At 36.9% G+C, this 27,275-nt stretch overlaps 2 protein-coding genes across 6 annotated transcripts; both read right to left on the bottom strand.

Annotated features, from left to right (window-relative positions):
• Positions 1–52: 52 nt before the first annotated feature.
• On the bottom strand, positions 53–23,523 carry tprn (taperin). Of its 5 annotated transcripts, XR_007827773.1 has the most exons (5): positions 21,377–23,523; positions 5,532–5,730; positions 4,740–4,855; positions 3,663–3,740; positions 53–3,524 (listed from the first exon to the last, which is right to left on the bottom strand). XR_007827773.1 is itself a non-coding variant. In XM_051109943.1 (4 exons), the coding sequence occupies exons 1-4, from the start codon at positions 23,351–23,353 to the stop codon at positions 3,714–3,716; spliced, it is 2,319 nt and encodes a 772-aa protein (XP_050965900.1). In that variant the 5' UTR covers positions 23,354–23,523; the 3' UTR covers positions 53–3,713. The 5 variants fall into 5 exon arrangements, 2 of the variants coding, with proteins under 2 accessions (XP_050965900.1, XP_050965899.1); XR_007827771.1 differs by having other exon boundaries at positions 53–3,237; positions 3,418–4,855; XR_007827772.1 differs by having other exon boundaries at positions 3,663–4,855.
• Positions 23,524–25,369: 1,846 nt separating this feature from the next.
• Positions 25,370–26,871, bottom strand: tmem203 (transmembrane protein 203). Its single transcript, XM_051108959.1, has 2 exons — positions 26,707–26,871; positions 25,370–26,311 (listed from the first exon to the last, which is right to left on the bottom strand). The coding sequence occupies exon 2, from the start codon at positions 26,112–26,114 to the stop codon at positions 25,692–25,694; it is 423 nt and encodes a 140-aa protein (XP_050964916.1). The 5' UTR covers positions 26,115–26,311; positions 26,707–26,871; the 3' UTR covers positions 25,370–25,691.
• Between the last annotated feature and the right edge of the window lie 404 nt (positions 26,872–27,275).

Below are 27,275 nucleotides of genomic sequence, written 5' to 3'. Positions count from 1 at the left end.
TTTTATAATGGTATTTCTTTATGCAAATATCCCCACTTTAAACTGTGAACACTTCATATCTTTAATTTGTTTATTGAACATTTTCTTGTGTTTGACATTTTCCCCTCTAAATTCATCAAAACCAAATTGTACATTTAATATTCTCTTGATGAAGAAAACAGAAAGGATGAGGACATTTTAACATACAGTACATTAACCACCAGAGCAATGAGCAGCTTGACTAGAGTTACAGGAACTAATGAAGCACTTGAAGTGGCATTACATTTTAAGACACAAAAGCAATAGTTCCCAACCCTCTAAACATCTAATATACTTCCCTCAAGAATATTTCACGTTTGCAAAGAATATTCGGAGGTTCTGTGGTAGACTGGGATAAGCTGAGTACTAAAGTGACTTACTGAATTAGAATGTACAGTAAGACTTGGTTGAATTCTAACACTTGGTGAAATAGACTTATTAGAACATTCTCTTGAATAAAATTTGCCCTTAATTATGTGACATATACAAAAAAACTATGGGTTCAAAAGCTTTCAGACAGGCAGCAATTAAAAAAAATTCAAAATAAAAACCATCACTAAGACATTGTTTTTGCAACATCTCTTATACTCACCAAGGCTGCATTTAGCAAAAATACAGTAAAAACAGTAATATTATTAACAGATATATTGCAACCTAAAATAATCATTTTATATTTTAATATTATTTCAAAATGTAAAAACATGGTAAAGCTGAATTGTCAGCAAACATTCTAACATGCTTTCGAGTTAAATTTCTTCTTCTTGTCAATGTTGAAAATGTTGCTTAATTGTGATACTTCAACAGAAAGTTCAAACAAATATCATTAATCTGAAATAGACATTTCTGTAACAATGTTAAAGTTTGTACTGTCACTTTTGCTTAATTGATTGCATCCTTGCTGAATAAAAGCTCTCCATGTCCGGTATATCTACATCACCACTGACATCCACAAGCTGACATCAGCTGTGATGTAGATATACTAGATATTGACTGCACTGTTTGAACAAATCAATCAAAATTCACTACCTTCAGAATAACAGTACAGACAGTCAGTCCTAATGACTGAATTAGAAAACCAAATCAGAATTGTGCATGGTGTGAAAAAAGCCAGTGTCTCAAAGAAATCAGGCAGAAAATATTGATCAGCTGTTTTTAAGCTGATAAGGGCTATAGCTGGTGCTTCAAGTCAATGTTATGCTCGCAATGGACACATACTAATTTTTGTATAATAAATTCAAATATGAAAGTGATATTAGATTCCTGAAAAGCATTATTCCAACCAAGAACTGTGTAAGGTGCAAAATAAAGCAAAAACAAAACAGTGCAAATGGATGAATACAAAAGCATAGGACTAAGATGTAAGCTGTCCTAATAACACTCATGTAACTTTGTACATGATGTCAAATTATTCAAAAAAAAAAAAAAAAAAAAAAAAAAAAAAAATGCCCAAGCACTTCAGTGCTACTGTTTGCCCTGTGACTACAAATATGAAAAAGCGATAAAAGACGAATGGAATAAATTAAGAAAACTTCATCCTGGAGTGTACAAACTATACATCAATACTGGTCGGAGAGACTGAGGAGACACGTGAGCAGACACGCCAAAGTCATTTAACAGATATGACACACTCTAGTCAGTTGGCATTGTGTGTATGTAGTCTTCATGTTTCGCACACACACGGCCCATGCATACAGCGTGCCCACTCACAAAACCACAAAATAATGTTTCCATCTTAACTAAAACTGACCGCTCCCCATTCGTACTGCAATGTCCAGTTCAAAACACATTAAGTAAATAAATTTAAGCATGAATATTGACAAACTGATGCATTTGCTTAAACTGACATACTAAAGCATATGTAGGTCAATCCCAGTGCAATTTCGCACAGCGTAAATCTCACAAAACCTGTCAAGAACACTTCCAGGTCATATTTCACTCCAAAAGTGAGGGAATAAATAAACTGAAGTGTTTTGGATATTTTAGGAGTATTTTAAGGATTATTACAAGGTGAATATCACAACTCATCCCAATAAAATTATCATTACCATTAATGTGAAAAATTATTTATTAATACAATGAAAACTGCATTGCAGGATTTTTTTTTTTTTTTTAACTGTAAAAACATTAGATTATGTTCATGAAAATCACTGAGAATACTGGGGGAAAAACTCACATGTATTGTAAAAACGAGAACTTAGAAAGGAAACATGTTTAAATGTCAAAAATGTCACAATGGTAGTCCTAAAAATATCTTTCATTTTATTTATGCAATTTACTTTGGGGTGAAATGTAACCTGGGCATGTCTTCACAAGACTGACTTGGATTTATGATTGCATTGGTATCCAAATTATGATTAATATTTTGAGTGATTAATAAATTCTACTACCATAAAAAAAAAAGAATAGCAATATGAATGTGCTTTCCAGCTCACCAATTAAGAGCTGCTCTTTAAAACAGATCTAGAATCACTAAGTCAACATTAACATGTTGTTAGTATTTCAGCTGTATATTATTGGTCTGTGCATCAGAAACGTCTACCTTGAATGAAACACAGACATACAAAGGAAACATATGAAACTAAAATGGAGGACTTCTATAGTTTGGGAGTCATGTCAGTACAGACCTACACATGCACATACAAAAACATCACAAAGAACAAGGATTGTGGCACCCTTTTACCAGTCATACATAAGTCACTATTTCATTTTTTGTTGCTTCACCCTATTATTGTCCTCTTTCTAGAGTTTCTAGAGTCCCATTACACACACTCAAGTTCCTTCTCTATTTTATGAACAGTCTTTTATCGTTCTCTCTTTTGTAAATTTGGTCACTTTCATGAGGTGAGGATTACATACGTAAAGCAAGTACGTGATGGAAGAATGAAGCTCAAGAGTGGAATTTTCCATGTTAACAGAGTCCATCACAATCACAATCGGTGGCAACAGGAGGTCAAATGTGAGTGACACATCCGTTGCGTGGATCAGTAATGAGGACAGTCCTGCTGTTGACGATGATGGTGTACAGACATGGAATATGCAATGTACGTTTACGTGCTGGTTGCTACTGGTCCCGTTGTTCTGGAAGTTATTTCCTTGCATCCAGGCTCGTGCTGGCAGGCAATGGTTGGTCCCGTATTTTCCAGACTTCTGGAAGGTTTAGAAATAGAGGGCTGGTTCACTGCTGAAGTCTGATAGAGAGGAGCTATCAGCAGGTGTCAGCTAGTGAACAAAAAAAAGAGAGTTTGCATGATGAAATATGGAAACTTTTCAGGATTTGATTCTGTACTGGTCATTACGGTTTCTCAAGTGTTTGTTCTACTCTTGAACCCAAGTATTAAACTTTGGTGTGCAACTTGTCTTGTACCATTTGTGCAAATATAGTAATATAGTAATCAATACCTTGAGACTTTCTGGCCTCTTCAAGAGAGATGTGCTATCTATTTTCCAAACTATCTGAAGCTGATAAAATTACTGGTAATACATCTCACTAATATTTGTTCAGTCATCTGGTAAACAATAAAAAAGAGAGAGAGTTTGCATGATGAAATATGTAATTTTGTTGGGATTTGGTTCTTTACTGGTCATTACTGTTGCTCAAGTGTTTGTTCTATTCTTGAAGTATTAAAACTTTCTCTCATCTCCACCTGTAGCTGGTGTGTGGTGAGCACACTGGCGTTGCTGTATTGAGGCTGCCGTCACATCATCCAAGTGGATGCTGCACACTGGTGGTGGTTGAGGAGAGATATGATTGTAAAGTGCTTTGGGTGTACAGCAACACACAATGAAAGTGCTACATAAATGCCTCATTCATTCAAAAATATCTGACAATAACAAACCCTAAAATGTTCAAAGGAATGCACTATTTCACATATTAGAGTCAAAAATGGTCATTTTTATTTGCATAAATAAATGTAATGTGCATTAATATGATCAAACCTTCAGTAAAAACAGTAATCTTGCCAATATTTTTACAATTTAAAATACCTGCTTTTTATTTTAATATACTTAAAAATGTATACTTTACCCCAGTACAGTCATTACTCCAGTCTTCAGTGTCACACGATTCTTCAGAAATCATTCTAATATGCTGATTTTATACCTAAGGACTTTTTCTTATTATCAGAGTGTATTATTATCAAAGTTAATATTTGCTTAATATACTCAATGTTTTTGTGGAAACTGATACATTTTTCAGGATTCTTTGACGAATTAAACATTAATAATCAGCAACTTTTGTAAAATTATTAATATTTTGTAATTTTGTAACATTTTAAATTCACTTTTGATGAATATAATGCATCCTTGCTGAATTAAAGTGATTTCTTTAAAAAAATAAATAAATAAATCTTACTGAACCCAAACTTTTGAATGGAAGTGTGCTTCTTATTTGCAGTTTCTAAATGTGCTAAATGTTTGCTTAAGTGTTTGTATGCTTGTATTCCACTGTGACTTCAAGAGTGACTATTGTATTCTGTAGACACACAGAACAAAAATAATAACTGATGGGACTCAATGCATTTTAATGAGTGTCATTCCCATAGAGGAATAGAGAATTGAGGGAGGAATATTTTCACTCGGGCCAGAAAGCAAACACCCAGAACACCCTAGCAACTGGCAGGCAATTCCATAGAGACCTCATAATGCCCTCATTTTACATTGACAGGAACCAATATGTTCTTCTCATTTTACACCACAATTGTGTACTTATTCTTATTTCTTACCATGACCTCTTCTGTACTCTGTGAGGTATCTTCCCCCTGGTGAGCAGACTCATCAAGCTTGTGTTCTTGCCAGGCGTTAAACTCCACTGAGTGTTTGGGTGTGTAACTGGAAAGATCTGAGGACACAAGAAGAAAGGCATTAATGTCACTTCAGACTGAAAAACTATCTCCGGAACTCTACTCTATTTAAAAATGCTTTATATAACATCATTATTAAGAAATTATATGAAAATAAAATATTACAAAATTATATATCATTACATTGAGCACTTCATATACACTTTCCCTTGTACATTTATATAAATTTTAACCTGTAAAAAAGTTAGTCCAATTTAGTATTGCTTATATTATTTATTACAGCTATCTAAATGCAATAAATGTAACACCTCATGACTGACCAGTAGGTGTCAACACTGTTCAAATCTAGAGTTGTACAGCTTTAGTGTAAGGATGAAGGTGGTCTGCTCTAACCCTGTGAGATCATCCCAACAATCACCATCATCAGTTCAACCATTATAACAAGCAGTATTATAATATAGAAAGTGAATAATTTCTCTGTATATCTGCTGTGGATTTTTCATCATACTGACCCCACTTCCTGTAAGACCACAAAAAACAATCTGCATTTGCATATGACTACTGGACTTCTAAGAGTTGCATCCCAAAAGATAGAACAAAAAGACCATATATTTAGTGCATAAAAATAGATTCATTTCCTGTTCATCTCATCCATGGTTGCTGTGCCTTCCTCTCATTCTATCCATTTCCTGCCATTCTTCTCGTCTTACTGACCCGTGGTGTTGTTGGAGTGAGTGGGAGAGCTGGTGTAGCTGGCGCGGGGAATGCTTATCCTCCCTGCAATGATCCCTCCATCATCTTCTTCTCCTTTTTCCTCTCCTTCCTCCTCATCCTCTCCGCTGTCCCACACACTGCTCTCGGACGGGTATTCGAAAGTGCTCTGCAGGCTGGACTCGTTGAAGGATATTTTCAGCTGTGGTGGAAGCAGAGGACAGTTTGCTTTACACCAATCATAAATACACCAGCATGAAATCTGCTAATGCTCTTCAGATTTCCACAGAGTTGGAGTGGATAGTGAAGGACGTGCCCAGAATGCATGTGAACGGTTTCAATACTATTTAAATGCATCCTAGAATGTACCTAATGATGACGTTGTTTATGAGAAGACAAGATCAGTGTGAGCAGTGATCTAGGCAAAGTGTGGTGACTTTGAAGAAGATAAGTTACAGAATAGTTTTGATTTGTTTAACATTTTAAACAAATGTGTCCAAACTTGTTTATGTTACTACAGCAGACTAGAAGGTCCTGACCAAAACAAACATTTGTTTAGCAAAACTTCACCAGGCCTATGCACATTATATTTATCTACGCTGGGGATCTATGGTAACAAATAGAGACATTTTTTGACTCTTCGCATAATGCAAATGAAAGGGAAATGGTGGGACAAAAATTAAGCATTAACAGACAACATGGTTTCCTTATTGCTTTATTTGTTTCTCACTCCTTACTATGGTTAATTTAAGCTTTACCAGTTTTGACAATGCCTGATAATCTATCAGTCATGGTCATAAATGCTGACACACAAATCAATGCTGGGAAACTCGAATGAACTTAAGGCACCCTAATGGAAGTAGCGTAACAGTGGCAAAGCATCATGACACTTTGAAATTATTACCATAAAATTACCATGTACTAACATTTAAATGAATCTCTGATACAATGCACTTATTGTGTACCTATATACATGGCACTTATTATTATACAGGGGAAAATATAAAAATATATATATATATATTATTTCTTAATTTTATGTTTTTTTTTTGTTTGTTTTTTTGGCATTTTAATTAAACTTTGTTATTGGAATACATTAATAATACAACCCGTAAAATAATTTTAAAGTATCCTGCAGCCTTTCCTGAGACCCCCTAGTACAGGGGTGTCAAACTCCGGTTCTGGAGGGCCACAGCTCTGCAGAGTTTAGACGCAACCCTAATTAAACACACCTGATCAAACTAATCAAGTCCTTCAGGCTAAATTAAAAACTGCATAGTATGTGTGTTGGAGCAAGTTTGGAACAAAACTCTGCAGGGCTGCGGCCCTCCAGGAACTGAGTTTGACACCCCTGCCCTAATAGGTCCCAGCTCCCTGGTTTAAAAAAGAAAAAGAAAAACACTGTCATATAGACTTGAACCCTCAAGTGAGAAAAAACTATTATCTGCCTAGCATTCACATAGCAACATAGTACGGCAATGTTCTAGAAACCACTCACAACACCTTAACATCATGTTAACCTTATCAAGGACATATCAGACAAATAAATACTGTGCTGCCTGATTCAAACTCAGTGTGAAGGACTACTACAAGATATTAAACCCTAGCAAGTATGTGATGTTCCGAAGCACCCTAGTAACAGTCACCTGGTCAAAATCTGTGCCCTGGCCTGTGTACGTGTCAGCGCTGTCCTAAATCTATTCTAATCTCAATCACATGTCCTTACTCAATAACATATATGCACGCTTAATTTACAAAGGCTATGAACATGGCTCTACATGGCACACCCACCAAAACAACCGGACAAAGGCCACATGTAATTGGGCGATGTTTATTTGGTGCAATAAACATTACATTATATATTATCTAATTGCTAACAATCATGTGCTTTTGAAGTCACTGGCCCAAAAACCCTTGTTGTATGTGTTACAATAGGTGTAATATGTTTCAAATATATATACACTCCAACATTCAAAAGTTATTCATTTAGAACGGACACAAAAATTGATCAAAAGTGACAGTAAAGACTTTTATACTGTTATAAATAAATAAATCAAATACATTTACTTGTCAATGAACAAAAATGTGTCAATGTATAAAAAAAGTGAAAATGTCATTAAGCAAATAAACAAATACATTATATTAGAATGATTTGTGAAGCCTGTGACAGAATGAATACTGTTATAATGGCTGCTGAAAAATCAGATTTACCTTTACATGAATACATTATAAAATATATTAAAATAATTATTGTAAAATATTTACAAATATTTGTTTTTATTGTATTTTTGTATCTGCAACAAATGTTTTGTACATTTCATTAATAAAAGCTCTTTGAAGACATTCTGAAGTTTGAGACACTTTTACTTTTAAAATGTATCTTCATATTTAATTATGTTGAAGGCAGTAAACAGGGTTGCCGTTTGACTTTGACTTTTGAGCATCATTTTATCCATTACGCTTTCATAGGTGTTGTACAAGCTTTGCTCTCTTTTATTAACTTACTGCTTTAAAAAAAAAAACATTTGTGGTCACCTAACACAATGTACATAGACTGTGTGTAGTCAAATCAGTCTCTACACATTAAAAAAATAATTAAATAAATCAGGCAAGTACAGGCATGATACCTAATGGTTACTTATGTAGCTTATGTCATTATACACTGTGTATAGTCTATAATTATGTTCACTGTTCTTTAGAAGCAAATTCATCCTTGAGTTTTGCGCATTTAAATTTTGCCTAATCCTACAGGCAAATGCAAATTTGTTCTAGCTCCAAAGTTGACACTGAGTATCTATGGACTGCAACTTTCAGAAAATACTACTCATTTTCAATTAGATTTGAGTTCATGCATTTACTTAATACTAACTTTTCTTGATTCATTCCTTCACAGATTTTGGTGTGTGTTCTGGGCCATTGCTCAGCTGGAAACTTAATCTCCACCCAAAGTTTATATCTCTGGCTGACTGAATCAGGTTTTTTTTTTACAGATTTGCCTGTATTTTGGCTACGTCCAAGTTGACCATGGTAACAACACCCTTTTCAGTTTCCTCTACTAGAAAGCAACTCTAAAGCCTCATTCTGCCAGTACTGTAGTTGAAAGTAGCTTTGTTATTTGGTTGTTTAGATGTATCTGTTTTGCACCAAATATATGCAATAGTCTTTTAGGTCAGTATGAGGCACCATATCACAAAACTTGAAATGCTAGCTGATCAAACAGGCTGAAGTGCTATCAATCAGGCTGTCAAAGCTTGTTCCCACCTAACAAAATATTTAAGTTATGACATCATTTAATACAGAGACAGAATATTATTTTGGACTTCATGATGATCTGAGATTTTAATTCAACGTTGTTCAGATTTCTAAAGTGGTGCTTGGCCTTGCAAAACTCACTACAATAATATTCTGTCTCTGTATTAGATTAGAAAACTAAAAGTAATGGCACATCTCTGTTTAAAAGCTGCATAATCTGATGTATAATGCATATTTATTTTTATATAATTATATAAAAATGACATTTTTGTGTTAAATGAACAACTTTAGTAATTTGAGCAAACCCCTAAAATAATAGTAATCGCAAAACTAAAAAAAAATCATTTTAAACATCTTTATTTGATTTTGCAGCACAACAAATCATCTGACACCCTTGATTTATTTCTTCACTGAGTTTGTCTCTGATTGTCTTTTTTGCAAAGGATGTGATGCTGCCCCAGAATTGGTCAAGGCAAGGTATCTAAGGAATCTAAGATGTCCAGCTTTTGAAACTTGTGTCTGAAGTATCTACTGTGTGTCAAATGCAATGGGCAACTCACTAGGTTTTTGGAACAGCAATTACATCAAATTTACATAAATATATACATTTAGCACTAGCCTTCACATTAAACAACACTTGTGACCATAGCCTTTTCCCCTCTCAACTACTGTAGTTTCTTGCTACTAAACCTACTGCTTTCTGAGGCACAATTTGCCCAAACTCTGAATAAGTCACTTGCAGTAACAATCAAAGTTTCCAGTGTGGAGTTATTTGGTCATTCTTGGCTCATGCTGACATATTTCCTGACCACTCAGCCAGCATTAGAAATTTAAGCACAGCATGATATGCTGGCAGTTTCAACCATTTCCCATCACAATTTATACATACAGTATATTTGGAAAGAAAAATTATTTGGTGTGAGAAAATAGTCAAATTCCATTCATGCAGATCAGTCATTATAAGCAAATATTTTCAGACCTCTCATCTAACAGACATTCTTGATGAAGGGATTGGAAGAATAAGCACCACTGGAAAGGATGCTCCATATCCACTCCATATTTTGCTCTCTATGCATTTTAACAACAGTAAAATCTTGCATTGTTAAAAATGAGTTTAACAGTGGTAGATTTCAGACTCTCCTTATTTTAAAGGGGTCATCGGATTTTCCACAAGTTGATATGATTCTTTAGGGTCTTAATGAAAAGTCTATAATATACTTTGGTTAAAAATTCTCAATGGTAGTGTAAAACAACACCCTTTTTACCTTGCCAAAATCAGCTCTGCAAAATTCATCCTGTTCTGGTCGAGGCTGCATTTAGCCGCGTTTAACCGCTAAACTTGCTAACTAGCACGTTATTAGGAAAGGCGATCGTAAAGATTCATAAAAAAAAAAAAACCTTATACACACTTCTGCTGTAAGTAAAGCTGGATCACGAATGATTCGCACGAACATATATGTAGATTGGGAGGCACATTCCCTTCACAAACAAACGTATCCACTGCATCTTCAGCGGTTCAGATGATGGGAGTAAATGACGACCACTACGTTCATTATTACATCCAGCAACACAACACTTCAATCGCTCAATCAGAGATATTCTTGTCTAACTTACATCCCTGCTCCGGCATTGAAACAATATAGGTTGGACTGTTACAGCTGATTTAAGGCGGGTCTGAGGTAAGACGGTCATGTCAATCAACTATCATGGGAGCAGCCTCTGTCGGTGTGACGCCACAACGACAGGCATCGAAGAATGGCTCGATTTGAAAAAGTTGATATTATTTTTACAAATTAATTAAAAAACACTGCATGGGTTTTTATCATTATAGGGTAGATGTGTACATACACTGTCAACACACATTAATGTTCAAACAACATGTAAAAGTGAACTTTGCATCCGATGAACCCTTTAACTCACATTTACAGTCTTTCTTTCTGTTGTACACAAGCATACAGTTGTAAATATACAACTGCAATAATGGTTATAATAGTAGCTCATTTCATTCTTAATGTCCAGATTATCACAGATGTCTGTACATATAAATATGGATGAGTTCTTTAATATAATATTTTTCAACTAGAGACTTTCACTTTCAGAAATGTCCATGTATCTTTATATATCTTTTGTGTAATACCTCATGTTAATCATTTTAAAGGAGCCAAAAAAGAGAACTATTAAAGTAGAATATACCAAAGATGCTATCCTGATTTGAACCAGGTTTGAGACTGTAACTGCACACACACACAAACACACATACAGTACATCTTGGGGGTTTCTCCCAGAATTACAACCTTTGGTTGACAGCAGACTGTAAATACAGAAGCTGTTTGTCTTTGTGTTTGTGTGTGGGGGGAAGATTGTTGCAGCCTCTCAATGAAGTGTAGAGCAGACTGAGCAGATGCCTGATTAAAGCTAATCTGCTGCCAGGGTGTTTAATATTAGAAATCCCTCAGCACAGTACAGCTGGTAAGACCTACAAAACACAAACACAAACATACACACACACACGTATGGTTTTATAAGTGTGAGAAGCTGGGCGACACAGGGTGATAAATGTGTGTAAACGTGTATCATATAATATAGGGGATTAAATGTGTGTAAACGTGTATCATATAATATAGGGGATTTAAATATTTCAGTAATGTCATTTGCACTGTAGAGATACTATTTATAAAGAACTGTGCTTGCAAGAAATCCATTGCGCAAATACAATTTTGGAAATATAATGAACATAATGCAATAGCAAAAGAGATATTTACCCTCAAATTTTGAGTGACTATTTTTGAAAGTAACATAAGAGGGAAAAATTTTAAATCGTATTGGTTCCTGTCAATAATCTCAAAATAACTTGGTCTATGCTGTGTAAGTCTACCACTGTGTGCAGGTGTTTCCTCTTCAATATATCAACAGGGAATATATATCATATATAACATAACTGCATGCTTTCATCAATGGAATGCTTTAAAATCAAATCAAATTGAATAGCACCTCTCAAGAGCAACAGCACTGTAAATGTGTTCTACGCAGTATAACAACAAAAAATAAATCAAACATTGACCAAAATGATCGTGTCCACAGTTTGCTACCTTGGTTATATTCTTGTTTCTGTGTTCATCATGTAAGGGTTTTTGGGTAATATTAGCTGAAATATCAGCATTCAGGTGCCTTTGGCCAAAGTCAGTGAATTATAAATTGGGACACGCTAACTGTAATTTCACATACTATATAGGACAGATATGTAAATAGCCAGTGTGTTGTTGCGGTCACAGCTGGTTAAAACAAAACAAAAAAACAAATGGAAAATGGAAATGAAAGAGATTTTATCACTTTATCTTGTCATGCCTGGTTAGGACACAGCTTCTGGGTGTGCATCAGAAATTACAACGCATTGGTTTGTTTGTGAATTAGGAGAATGTTTCTACACATCAGTCACAGTATAAATGAATTGGACATGAATACAGTAGGTCTGATGGAATCTCCAGATTTCTACAAAAGCCAAATCCACTTCATCCACAAAGCTTTACATGTTTTGTTTTATTAACGATTTTGGCTTTTACTTTAAACTGATGCTTTTGCATATCATTTAGGGTCGCAGGGACGCTAGAGTCTATCCCAACACCCTGGATGCATGACCAGTTCTACATAAGGAGTTACAGTATTATAAAAAAGTCAGAACTACTCTTTCCCACAGAATGAAAATGCATTATGATCAGTTGCTAGCATGTTCAGTTGTAATTTTGTTCAACTTATTTTGTGTAAAAAAAAAAAAAAGTTCTAACCTCAAACAAACCTGAATGGTAAGGCTGTTCTTTTTAACTTATTATTTATCAAAGAATCCTTTAAAGGGGTCATCGGATGCCCATTTTCCACAAGTTGATATGATCCTTTAGGGTCTTGATGAAAAGTCTGTAATATACTTTGGCTAAAAATTCTCACTGGTTGTGTAAAACAACACCTTTTTACCTTGTCAAAATGAGCTCTGCAAAAATCATCCCATTCTGAGGGATTGTTTCTTTAAATGCAAATGAGCTCTGCTCACCCCGCCCCCTCTCTTCTCTCTGCTGCTCTGAGAGATTGTTTACTTTATGCATTTAGCGCATTTAGCCGCGAAACTTGGTAACTACCATGTTATTAGGAAGGTGATTGCAGAGATTCATTAAAAGAAAAAAACCTTATACTGCTGTAGGTGAAGCTGGAACACGAATGATTAGATGGATTTATGTAGATCGGGAGGCGTATTCCCTTCACAAACAACACTGCATCTTCAGCGGCTCAGATGATGGGAGTAAATGACAACCCCTATGTTCATTATTACATCCAGGAACACAACACCTCAATCGCTCAGTCTGAGATATTCTTGTCTAACTTACATCCTTGCTCCAGCATCGAAACAATGGAGGTCAGACTGTTACAGCTGACAGGTCTGAGGTAAGACGTTCATGTCAATCAACTATCGTGGGAGCGGCTTCTGTTGGTGTCACCCCACACTGACAGGCATCTGAGAATGGTTCGATTTGAAAAAGGGGATATTATTTTTACAAATTAATTAAAAACCACTGCATGGATTTTTAACATTATAGGGTAGATGTGTACATATACTGCCAACACACATTAATGTTCAAACATGTAAAAGTTAAGTTTGCATCCAATGACCCCTTTAAAGATGTACCACAGGTTGAACAGCTGTTTTTAACATTGATAATATATCAGCATATTAACATTTCTGAAGGGTCATGTGACACTGAAGACTTGAGTAATGGCTGATGAAAGTTCTGCTCTACATCATTACTGTTTTTTTTAATTACTGTATTTTAATCCAATAAATGCAGCCTTGATGAGCATAAGAGACTTAAAACATTAAAAAAAGTCACTATATATTTACAGGTTATGATTAAATTCTAAATTTGAGCCCACTATGCACACTAAATGAAAATTTACCATTAGACTAGACTGAATCCCAAAGATTTTCCCTCACAATCAGTATAGAAAATGTGAAAAAGCATGCAGATTCTATGTGGGCCTAGATTTAAGGCATGCTCTCATTTATGGAAAGCTTGAAATATTAATCAGGCCTAACATAAGCACCCATGAACAGCACTGTTGTTATGGTGTGTAACGCTGCCTGATATGGGCGTTTGATAAATCATTGGCAAGTATAGGGCAAAGGGAGGGAAGGAAGTGTTTTGGAAACAAAAAGGCACAGATACCTAATTTGGGATTTCTAATGACAGGATAGAAAGGCTGCGGTCTCTGTTGCTCAGCGACAGGAACCACAGCTATATTTAAAGGAAAGAGCGGAGGAGGAACTATAGCAAGAGCAAGAGAGCATGCAAACAGCAAGAAGACAAGTACACTATACTCTCAGAGGTAAACGGGGGGAGAGACAGAGAAAAAAGATTCCTATCAACAGACTTATCACCAGAGCAGGAAAACCAGGCTGCCTGTATCATGACATAAATATACAGTCATATCATTCTTTCTGTGATGACCAACAGTGGTCAGCTGGTATTTTTGTGCAGCTTGAGCTTATGGTCAGGGTTTATTTGAATAAGATTTGCAAAGACTATTTCAAGCCTGATTCGCGAACAACAAATTAGCATATGTGCAAACTTCCATGCAAGTCAGCACCAGGACCAATATTTCACACAAATGTTCTTCTTTCAATTTGTGGCATTTAAAAGAATATTCCAGGTTAAAATTCAAGAAATAGGTCACCCAAAAATGAAACTGGCATCAGTCTCTGGACTTCTATTATAATTAAAGTTAAAATCAAGGTAAATGTTAAAAGTGAATTTAGGCATCAGAACATTATAATTTATGAAAAATGAATATTCATTTGAGAGATTAATTAAATATATATTTTTTAGAAATAAATGTTTAAGTGTATATATATCATTTATACACTAGTGTTAGTAAGTTTGAGGTTGATACGTTTTTTAAAAATCAAAATACAGTAATATTGTGAAATATTTTTGCAATTTAAAGTAACTGTTCTATTTTAATCATGAGCCCTCAGAAATCATTCTAATAATTATAAAGGAATATTTATTATTATTTTCATTAGTGTTGGAAACAGTTTCCACTTCATATTTTTCCACTTAATATTTTTGTGGAAATCTGATTCATTTTTTCCTTTGATAAGTTCATAAGAACAGCAATTACTGTCCAATTTAAATCTTTTATAACATCATATATATGTCTTTATACAGTCATTTTATAAATGATGTCATGGTTTAATGTGTCCTTGTTAAATAAAACTAATAACTATTAAAAAGAAATCTTTCTGGCCCCAAACTTTTGATTAGTAGTGCACTGTACATCCCCCTGTTTATCATAGTTTTTCATTATTTTTGAAGCTTGAAATTATTGGTCCCCACTCACTGCTACTTTGTGGAAAAAAAGCACACAATACATTATTCAAAACGTGTTCCAGAGAAAAACTAACAGCATATGGGTTTGGACTGTATCTTTAAGGATATAATTAACTTAAAAAGCAACAATGACACTGCTGTGACACTTTCACATTCACACAGACTACAACTTTCTCTCTCTCTCTCTCTTAAGTTCTCTCTGCTCCTCTCTCTGTCTCTCACACACATGCTGGAGTGACTCTTGAATTAAACATGACAGTGACAGTGGCGCTTTGCAGTCTGAATTCTAATTACATCGACTCTATTGTAGACACTGCAGCCATGTGACAGGCACACACACACAAAAGTGGTCCATATGGGATTACACAATGGCGTCAAGACTGTAAGACACATTAAATTATCTGAACTTCAACGTCCACAACACAATGGTGCATACTAAGGGCAAAGTAAAAAACACACAAACACACAGCTGCTGAAGAGCCAGTGTCTGTCTGCAAGAAGAACTTCCTGGAGGGCACCAGTAAGGTTAAAAGAGGAGAGGCGGGGGAGGGGGAGGAGGAAGTGAGGATAAGAAGAGAGAGAGAGGTGTGGTGCATGATGGAGACAGCATTCTGACTGGTCAATAATTAAACATGGTGGACTTTCACACTCGTAGCAGGACGTACAGGGGTAGAGGAGGGTTTCCATCTGCCTCCTCATGTGTTTGTAAGACACACATCATAAAAAGTGGACATTTTACAGACATAAATAAATTTTGCAGGCTAAAAGAATCTGCAATGAGAGGTGTAACCTCTGGTGCGGTAGGGAAATTATGGATTTAAAAAAAAAACATAACTGTAAACAACAGAATAAAAGTTGACCAAACAAAAGGGTCCATGACAAACTTCATGACAAATCCAAGGGATCAATTATTTTTACAAATATCATAAATTGTAACTGTATAAATTACTACATTCTTGCATGGGGAGTTGCACCACATGACATTTTACAACCTGAATTGAACATACAAAAAGGTCAAATTATTTGACACTTTAAGATACATATTGTCCTTGACAAACAGTGAGTGTCTGCAGAGGTCCTCTTTATGACATCACTTCCTGTTTTTTGTACATTATGTCAAACTACTTTATATGGTTTCTTTTCATGAACACCTTTGAAAAGAGGCATTTTCTTCTTCATTGTAACATTTGGAGAGTTGCATAATGCCCTCAAAAACAAGTAATCTTGCTTGTAAGAACAAACCGCTTGAATTAAACTGCTCAATAAGAATTGCTTTTGCAATTTCTTTTTAAATTATCTGATGCTTTTTGAACGTTTTGGTGAAAGAAGGGGCAGAAACTAAAGTTTCAGAAGATGAACACAACTCTTTTGGGTGTTACTCACAACATGAGGGTGAGTAAATGATGACAGATGATTGTTCATTGTTGTGTGAACTACCCTATACTATAAGTCTGATTGCTAAGAAAAGTGAACCCACACCTCTACTCAATCACCCACACGATTTGTGTCAATCATGCTCATGCCCACAATTTTTGTGTAAGTAAGATTTTAAGTGCCTTGTTCAGAAAGGCTGTGGCTACAAGTGAATAATACACTAATAAAACCATCCTCAGCAACCCCAAAGACAAACAGAGAGACGGTGAGTTATAAGCTTAGAGTGTATTAATGGACAACCAACACATATGCACACCAGCATACTTTCTAAAGCTGGGCCATGTCAAATTAAACCTTCAGTGGACATTAAAACACTCCTTCTTCAAGGGCTTCAAGATTAAGCAGTAGAGACATAAAAGCTAATATTAAACCATGACTAAAATCCTCTGACATATTCTGCCTTGGGCTGTTAAAAATATTAACTTCCTGTGAACACACTATAAAAATCAGCATTTTCATCTTCAGATCAAAGATCTAATTATAAATGTTCTCTGCATGCTGACTGGATTCCTGTAAACTCTACTAATGCAATGTTTGACTAACAGTATTACAAATAGGCATTGTCAGACAAAATGCTATTTTATCATTTCCAGTCAACAATCCACACACTTTAAGGCTATTATCTCCCTTTTCTATAGCCCCTTCAAACAGTAATACCTGTAAATTTCTGGTATTTTTAAAAAAGGTCCTGTTCACACATGATCTCTTAACAGTAATTTACCAGTAATTTACCAGTAAAGACTGTATGTGTAAAAGGGGCTTATGTCACATTCTTCCATACCATAATTACAGAGTAAATGTGGCATCCAATTCAGCGAATATCTCATGATCTTTCCCATGAAATCAGACTTGACTAAACTACACACACCTATATCAGCTGCAAAAGACATCTGAGCTTGTCTGAAACTCACTCAGCTCATGTTAATTATATTTAATATTACATAATACCATGGTTCAGCACAGACTTGGGTCTGTAGATTGGTTCTTAAACTAATTCACTCTCATTGCTCTATTCTTAATAGAGGTTTAACCTCAAGGCACAAGCAAAACTAAAGGTCATAACATCATGACTATTCTATACAACAGCGGGATTCAGACAAGCCCCAGAGCATAATGAACAAACCCTGCACAGACAATATGCTAAGAGCACTGGTGAGATTTTGGCCCAACCCCCTCAACCACAGCTCACACAAGACCCCAACAGAAAAGACAAGCCCCTGACAGACCTCAGCCAGGCTTCTCAGGCTGTTTCAGATCATTATGCTAGAAGTGTAAGATAAAACACTGTACTATAACTATGTAATAACACAAAAGATATTTCATTATTAGGGCTGTACAATATCAGAAAAAAGAATTCTGATCAGAATTGCAATATTTGTTAACAATAAATATATATAGTAGATGTATCTGAAATAATCTTTTTAGTCTGATGTTTTTGGAAAATACAACACTTTATTTTTAAGACAAATTCTCACTGTTAACTAGTTGCTTATTAGCATGCATATTGCTAGCATACTGGTTGTTTATTAGTACTTACTGTATGAAGCAAAGATTATTACCTTATTTTGAATTATCACAATTTAGATCTCTTCCCATACCTAAACTTAACAACTACCTTAGTAACTAATATTAAGTAGCAAATTAGCAAAAGTAATAATGTGTGACCAAGTTTGCGAATCATTCTTTTAGGGCTGAAAAATTTAGGAAAAACTTTTTACATGAACCATAGTTTTATGAGTATGTATGGGCAAACATTCAAAAAAAGAGGGGGAGGGGCACACACACACAGCCCTGGCCTCAAGAATAAGAAGAGCTTTTGGAGTAAGTGGGCCATAAAGACTCCCCTTTCAATGTTGTAGAAATAAAGACCAAAAAGAGAGCAACACTGAGACAGAAAAAAATCAAGATGCACATGGACACAGTGAGCGAATTTCAAACAAATGACATGACCTTGATGTTTCCATAATTGCTGCTGCCCTGACTAAGCTCCAGACTAGGAAGGGCTTCAATGTAACCTCTAAAGCCCAACAAAACAAAGGTGTGGCATGAGCCAATCCTCAAACACGTAACAATCACCTACAGTACATATACAACAGAGAGCGAGAACAAAAGCATCACATAACCTAACCCAAATTGGGCCTGACCAGCTGGATGTTTCAAAGGGGAGAGGCAACAAAACTATTAGATACATCATAATCAAAAATGGAGTGCACGACTTTCTGCCATTAATCAATTTGGCATGATTTCATTATGAATTCAATTGTACACAAAAAGAGTGCCCACAAACGCATTTCCAATTGAGGTAATTCAACAAAATGTGAGTGATGCGTACCTAAGGTCTTTAAGGCCCATTCACACCAAGCACAACGACTACAACCAAAACTATATTAGCATCCACAACTGATAATAGCTCTGTTTCAGCACACTGTAGTTATGTTCAATGTATCTGCAACTTTAAGCTCTTTAAAGTCTGGTGGATTATGATTTTCCCGCTTTTGTCATTCATTAACTGCTATCATTTTTGTTATAGCCATGGATTGGACTTCCCTGTTCTTATGGAATTATTATGATTATTAACACTTTCTAGTTATAGTTATTGATTTAGTCCTCAGTGTAAACGGCCATGTAGGGTAATATCCACCACACAGTAATGAGACACATTTTTTAAGGGTTTAAGTCACAGGATGCATGCTTATTTTAACAGAAAGGAAAATGAATTACTTTTAACCTGACATAGTGTCTTAAAAACAACAAGGGTACAAGACTTTAGCATCACAAATCATCCAAATACACAATAAACAAATGCAAAATGACTGAAAACAATAACAGGAAAGTCAGATAGTCATTTTCTTGACAAAAGTGTTGCTTTGGCAGTACTAATGATGCTTATCAGAGAGAGTTTACTGTGCAGACAGTCTAACACAACTAGCTGTCAGCACTTTAAAATCCATGCAGAGAAGTAGTGTCTCTAATTTCATCCCCATTAGCATTAAAAATAACATTTTAAAGTTAACTCAAAAATAAGAAAAAAAAAAATAAAGCTTTATTTAAGTCAAACATCCGGATTCATCCCAACTTTTTAAAGCATGCTATGAATCTACACCTAGTTTGATTTAATCAGCAAAAAGTTAATGACTGTTTGAGAGAACCACTATGCAGAGGAAGTGAAACAGATTGTTGCTGCTAGTTTGGTTTCCTGTTTTGAGATCGATTTTTACTGTGAACTGCAGAATGTTATTTAACAAGTCAAACAAATCTCAAGTATGGCCTCGCAAAGACCTTTATTAGACCTCAGTAACTCCTAGATTTGACTCTGAACAGAACACATGACTCATTTTCCTACATAAAATCACCTGACCTTCTCTGGCAAGTTCTTTACTGCTGTTTATATTTGATTATAAATTAAAGTTCCAATGTGATCATATACTGCAGGCTGAGTATATAACAGGGCATCACATTTTCTATATTGTGTTCTATAGTTTTGAAGTTGCCCTTCTATATTTGTAAACGTCATTTCATTAGATACAAAATATCAAACCAAGTGGCTTCTATTGTTTTCTGAGAAATAACACTCTTCTTTTTTAATGTTTTACCTGATGTTTTGGTGATTTTTAGTGGATATATTAACTCACTTCTCATCAAGTTCACACAGGTGCCCTAGCTAATCAAGCTAGGTGTATTTAATTACATTAAATAAGAACATGATATACTAACATTTGACAACCACATGTCCCGTTAACTTTTGCCTTTATTTTGAATGGTACATTTTTTAATGAAATATTTTACCCCAAAAGTGTGCTTATACTGTTCATATTTAAAATAAATGCTGCTTGGTTTGATATTTTGTTATCTAACGCAACATTCAGAAATATTTTGGTGTAGCTTAATTATACAAATTGGTTTCACTGTATCCACCTGATTTAAGAGTGGGCGTGGCCAAACTTGAAAGTGTGTTATACTGCATGATACTGCAAATTAGTATTTATTATCATAATCATAAACACACTTGTTCGTAGCTCAGATAGTTTTACCATTTAATGTACTTTGTCATTTACCTATAGCAGCTAATAAATCAGAAGTTTTGAACATTCACTGAAAATAGCTTACTTCCATGTTGCGAAATAAAACGGACAGCAGTCTAACTTGGAAAGTTACTTGGAAGTTACAAGTTACTAAGTTAACTTGTTTGGACTGACGTCTTGCAGGAGGTCAGCAGCAGGTATCACAATGTAACCTGCATGTGTCATGACCACTACAAAAACCACAAGATTTATGACAGGTGTGCGGAACATCCAACCAGCTATGCTGACACATCTTGAATGATGCTGTGGTTTAGAATACGGTGAACCTTTGAACAGGTCATAAACGCCCAACTATTTCTGAAAAGCATCTATAAAGCATTTTGTGTGCGTGTGTGCGCATGTGCGTGTGCGTGCGTATTTGCACAAATTTCCAACCTAAAAACAAAATGTATTTGTCATTTTAAACACATTAAGAACTCATATATTTGGTGGAGCACAAAATGGGATATTAGGAAAATGAAAGGTGAATGGGATCCCCTAATATTGCCTTTTGTGCTCCACAAAATAAAGAATGTGATACAGGTTTTAAATGACATCAGGCTGAGTAAATTATGACAGAATGTTTGTTTTTGGGTAAACTATACCTACTAAGCCACTTCATAAGGACATCATGTTTCTTTAATACATGTCTAATAAGTAAATGAGCAACATAGAACAAAAATTTAAGTGTCATTAGATATTATGCTAAATATGATACTATATTTACCTTTTTTCCTGTTGAGCCAGTCTTCGAGAGGCAGGATCGCCCAAGGGAGAGGTAGCCCCCAATGACCTCTATCTCCTCTGCAGCAGGGTAACGCTTTTTAATCAGGGTTCCCAGATTGGCATAAGGGGCCTGTGGTGTGCTCAGAGATTCACTAACAACTTCTGGTGTCTCAGCAGGGCCAGACTGGGCCTCGGGCCTCCGTTTTGGAACGACTGTAAACGTATTTCCTTTGCGCCTCTGCACCGCAGGGCTCAGGGCGTGCGACGTGGGTTCCACGACTATGTCATCAATGTTTGTGACAGGCAGCTTATCAACCGGAGGTTCCTTTGGAGATGGAACTGATTTGACGGGTGAGCCAAATGAGGGTGGAGAAGTTGGGGTTGGAGAGGTGGGTGTGGCAGGTGGGGTATGTTGCGGAGACCCTGTTTTGGCTTCTATGGTCACCTTTTCTGTAAGCTTTGGTGTGGAAGGCATGAAAGAAGCAGGCGAGGGGGTTGGCACTGCGGGCTCTGAAGCTGCCACACCCACCAGGGGTCGTGGGGATGGGGGGGAAAGGACAGGGCTGGATGGGGCAGTGCTGCCAGGTGATGAAATGGCTGCACGACTCTTGGGAATGACGGTGAAGGAATTGCGAGACTGAAGTCGCAAGTTGGCGAGTGCACGGGCCTGTAGATCACCGGGTGGAAGGAGAGAAAGATCCGGGCGAGGGGACGGGCGGATCTCAAAGCTGGGTGATAAGGGGGGTGATGTGGGGCTAGGAGTACAGTCGGCACGGGCACGGTGGCTCTCCGGAGAGCATGGCACCTTGGCTTTGGAGGCCCCATCTGTGCTGTCCCAGTCCCGTTCTCTAACAGGCTTGGACAGAGGCCTCTCAGTGTCCTCCTTGGGATACACAGTGACGCTTCTTCCCCCGCTCCCCTCGAAACGTCTGCGTGTGGAAGACATTAACTGAGGGGATCCAGAAACAGGTGTACTACTCCCTGAGTCACTAGGAGAGGAGTGATGATTGCTCATGGAAGACTGGACGTTTTGGAAGACCTTGCTGTGTGGAGAGCCGGCTTGCGGAGACACTGGGCATTTTGGCACCACATCTGGCTTGGGTCTGGAGCTTGGCCTGATAGGACTGGAATCCAAGTCCAGGAGGTTTTCTGTGCTGCGTGACTTGGGCTGCAACTTGCCATAATTCCTGTCAAATTTTTGTAGCATGCGACTCACCCTTCCTTGCCCCTCCAGCGGGGCAGAAGCCGGTCGTCCCAGCGTGCTGAGGTTCTCCTCGCTTTTACTAAGCGCAGTATCGTAAATGACCACTTCCTTCGCGCGTATCTCCGTAACCGGACTACCTCTCCGGTCTAACAGGTCGTTGAGGGAGCTATATCCGCTCATGGTGCCGTTCTGCTGCAGTTTCGACGCATGCTTCAAACCACATCCTTCCGAAAAGTACTCCGGGTCGGATTCAATAATGATGATATTCTCAGCGCGTATAGTCCGTATCCCGGGAACGCTGCCGTATAACTCGAGGATGTGCTGTACAGGTCGCGACGTGTTGTCTTGGCTCTGACGCTTCTTGCGTTCTTTTTCCAGTTTAATGAAAGGGTTTTCCTGCAGCGGACCCAAGCTCTCTTGCAATACCAGGCTCTCCTGCGCTCCGTTGTCTCTTGCCGTTCTCTCCTCCGTGCGGCTCGGGTCCGCGGATGGCCAGTGCTCTTTTGTTTTCACCGGTGATAGATCTGGGCTTTTGGTCGCGCGTTTGGCAGCGGTAATGGTATAGTTCCTGCTAGAATGTGGGCTGGTAATATCGTCCTTGCTTTTGCTGCCCGTTACTTCGCCGTTAAGTCGAGATGCGACGGACTCGGCACCTGCTCCGGACCCGCCGCCCTTCGCTTTTCTCCGCTCAAGGATCTCGCGTTTCCAGGCCGGCATCCTCGGGCTCTCCTGCCCTGGCTCTTGGCGTAGAACGCGAAGATCCCCGCCCGACATTATGGGAGACACGGGTTTTATAGGGGTGCGTGTGAAACCAAAGAATCTCTCGCCGTACCTGCAGCGCGTCTTCTTATTCCTACTCGTACATCATTGCAGCCGCAACAATGTATCCTGCATGATGATGATGTGCCAGTCTACAGACACGACCCCGCCCTCGGAAAGTGACGTCAGCTTTTCGTCTCAGGGTGGACACCTCATTTGGTCATTTTGACTTGAGGCACACCTTTTGTTTTAACATATACCCCGCCCCCTACTTTCTACTATTGTAATTATTAAAGCGAGCCCTGTCAGTCACACAGCGAAACCCGCCCATTTCATATCTTTAACCCTCTCATTATTTCGGAATGGTTTATGTTATGAATGGGCAAAACTGCAAGCTGTTTGGAGTAATACAATACCCAAGATAATATTAAGTGGAAAATAAAATATTTATTTCTATCGTGTGTGCGCGCACACATTTGGCGAATAAAACTCATTTAATAAATTCTGGATTTAACAAATTCTCTATTTTAAACGTTATGTTAAAATAATATAAATAATTTGTAAATTGCATTAAATTACACATAATGTTTTTCATAAGAAGCAAAGAAACAAAATGTAAGAAATCTTAAAGAGTTACATTTTAAAATATCGTAAGGCTGTACTGTAAAATATTACTAAATTAACAAAGATTTTAAAATCTATGTTAATTAAACTGTGGAAAGTTGTAGTTGAAAGTTCCCTCGACCATGGCGTGGTTAAGTCAAGTCACCTTCTTTTATACAGTTCAGATTGTGTCAAAGCAGCTTTACAGTGTTAAACTGGAAAGTTATTCAGCTTTGTCACTGTTATAATCCAGTTTTAATTTAATTTAAATTTAATTTAAAATAAATATAACAAAAATAAATAAATGTATGTGTAAATATATGTGATTATAGTAGGCCTATTGTTTTTCAAATGCAACAAATACAAAGGTGACTGACAGTACCAAAACGGTTTGCTTGATCAAAGAGATCTAATAATATCTAAAATAAGTATCTAAAGTAAGTCTACCTTTTATTAGATTTCTTTGATCAAGCATACAATTTTGATATTTAATTCTTTATGCCATGTGATGACGTGGTACGACTACTGTCATCGTCACTCTATAAAATCCAGTTTTAATCAGATTAAAGGGCACAGAAATAAAGATTATACCAAGACATCATAAGTACAGCACGTCAAGTTATTTATAGACTTTGTTTATCCAAATATATGGATGTAGCCTATTATGCACCTCATAATAACCTCATAATCAGGAAGGGACGGCAGGAAAATTTGTTCATTTAAGATAAGGTTGTACGACCTTTAGTACAGTTGCTGCCTTTTACAGCCACAATGGTTTGCAGTAAGTACAGCATACAGTTAGACAGGTCATTATTTCAAAAATGAAACATATGTTCAAGGAAATTATTTTATGCTATCACAAACAGAGTGCAAAGTCCAAAAATAGCATGGCTTATTATTTACAGTAACACACACTTGCTAACAGGAAATAAATATAAATGTTTTCTGTGTATCTATTTTATACTATCTGTATACTGTAACAGGAGTGTTGTCATATATCCCTTTAGTTTAAGATAAGATATTGCTTTCCTTTTAATAGTTAATTTTAATTAGAGCTTATTTTTTTTATTTCTCTTTAGAAGTTATGTATTTTAGAGAATATGTTTCACTACATTCACTGATATGATGAATATGAATGATAATTGTACCCCAAACAACATTAAAACATTTTGTAAATATATACTTGCTGAAATTGCATGGTTTGTCCTGAATGGGGCTCCTGCAATAAGACCAATAAAAAATTCAGGGTTAATTAAATATATAGTGCCATCTAGTGACTATTATAGGACGTACAAATATTTTTTACAAATCGACTTGTTTTGAATTTTCCTTTCCAAAAAAAAAAAAAAAAGCCCCATCCTACTAACTTTTCTAAATAAATAACTACATTTAGGTCACTTCACAGCATGGTCATAACAAACCAAGGAAGAGTGTTGAATGTTGATGGTTTATTTACAGTTGTACAAACAGCAATAAAATGTAGTAACACATAAAGCAACATTGACAGTATTCAGAAAAAATCCAGACCAAATCTCTCATAGCACTTAAGGACAATAATAATAATTAAAATTGCACATTACTTTAAGCATTGTTTATGATGCATTATGCCATGTTCACATGCTTGAACCACTTGAATACAAAAAAGTTCACAATGATTTTGCAGTTCACAATGATTCACTTCTCTTTGTTTGAATGACACCTGCAGGAGTCCATTTCAAGTCCACTGGCATGTGTGCAGATGGTTTGTCCTTTAATTGACACGACAAGCACGAATCATGAGCAGCTGCAGAAGGATGAAAAGTGGGGAAATTATAAGCCCAAACCACAAATCCTGTGTCTTGTTCTGTTCGGCCAATTTCTGGCAAAGCAGCACCTCACACACCAGCTTGAGGCTGAGCACGGTCAGCACCCACAGCAAGCGCAGCACTGCCAGCCGCTTCTCTCCTTCTTGATAGAGGCGGATGGATACGATGGCTGTAAAGTAAGTGCTGAGGCCATCAGCAGCAAACAAAGGTGAGAAGACGAGCCACCAGCTCATCTCAAGAGTCTGCTTGTCCACGTCCATGTGTAGGGCCACCAGCACGCTGAAGACCAGCAGCGCGCCCAAGTGGAGGAACAGCTCGAATGTGGCAAAGCCCAGCCATTGCACCAGCTCTCGCAGAGAGAACAGCATTATTAATGGGACACCACTGAGTGTTGTTTAATGGGAGACTAAGGTCAAAACACTACCCTAAGAAACTGGAAGTGAAGAGAAGCATTTAATGGGTATTCAGGTCTATGAAAATCCTCCACTGATGAATGTTTCACTATTTTGGCAGCATCATGTTTTTCTTCAGATGGACTAGGTCCACCTTATGGCTCTGTTAAAACCTGGAAAAGGAAGAACAAGATCTCATTATTAGGACAAAAAGCAATGTAACTACAATTCAAGTTTGGAAATCAGTGCATTGAAAACACTTATGATGACTGATGAAGTCACATTGTACATGTTTATGGTTGACTGTATTCTCTGAGTATATGATTAACATTTAAACCAACACAGACGTCAGTATGGCTTATTTCACTAATCATAATATTATAGCTAGTGTATCTTCAATATACATCATAATCCAGGTTAACACTACGTAGATAAACATGTTATAGGTCATAGAAACGTCCATCACTTTGCGGAATTGAATATGTAAGTATAAACAAGCGAGCTGTCAGTTAGCATATGATGACGAGTACTAAATATGCCAATAATATACTAAAAAAAAACCTTTTACCTCACAGATATCGTTCGCAGTGATGGTTGAAGACAAATATATCACCGCAAGCTACATCTTTAAACGGTCGTTGATGAACGGGTGGGTTGACAGCGGTGGATAAGCAGCGGTGGATGGACACAAGCTAGCTGAGATGAGCTATTTACCTTCCAATAGGAGCCCGAGGAAATATCGCGAGATCTGAAATACGAGTCGTGAGAAATATCGCGAGATCCTTGAAATTGAGTATTTTCTACGGTGGCCGAGAGGCAGAAAGAGTAATGAAATTACAGAAAAGGGATTAGCGCCAGAATGACTACTACCATGAAACTGAGGAATGATACAACGGGCGGGGCTGTCCCAGTCTCCCTTAGTTAGGCAATCACTGTAAACATACATTTCCCTATTTTAACTCAGTATTTTCTATTCTATGGCTGAATGGTTACTTTGAGCGATCTTTCAAGTTCGCCGCTGAAATAAAACGTAGACAGCGCTATCACGTGGCACCTGTTACATTTCGCCGCGCTGCTTAGGGTTGATCCATTATGTAAACGTTGCAGGGGGATATTTTTATTCATATCTCAGGTACA

Source organism: Labeo rohita, chromosome 5 (genome assembly GCF_022985175.1).
Source record: "Labeo rohita strain BAU-BD-2019 chromosome 5, IGBB_LRoh.1.0, whole genome shotgun sequence".
NCBI lineage: Eukaryota > Metazoa > Chordata > Actinopteri > Cypriniformes > Cyprinidae > Labeo > Labeo rohita.
The sequence above is the reverse complement of the archived record's forward strand: the minus strand, read 5'-3'. Positions and strand labels throughout refer to the sequence as shown.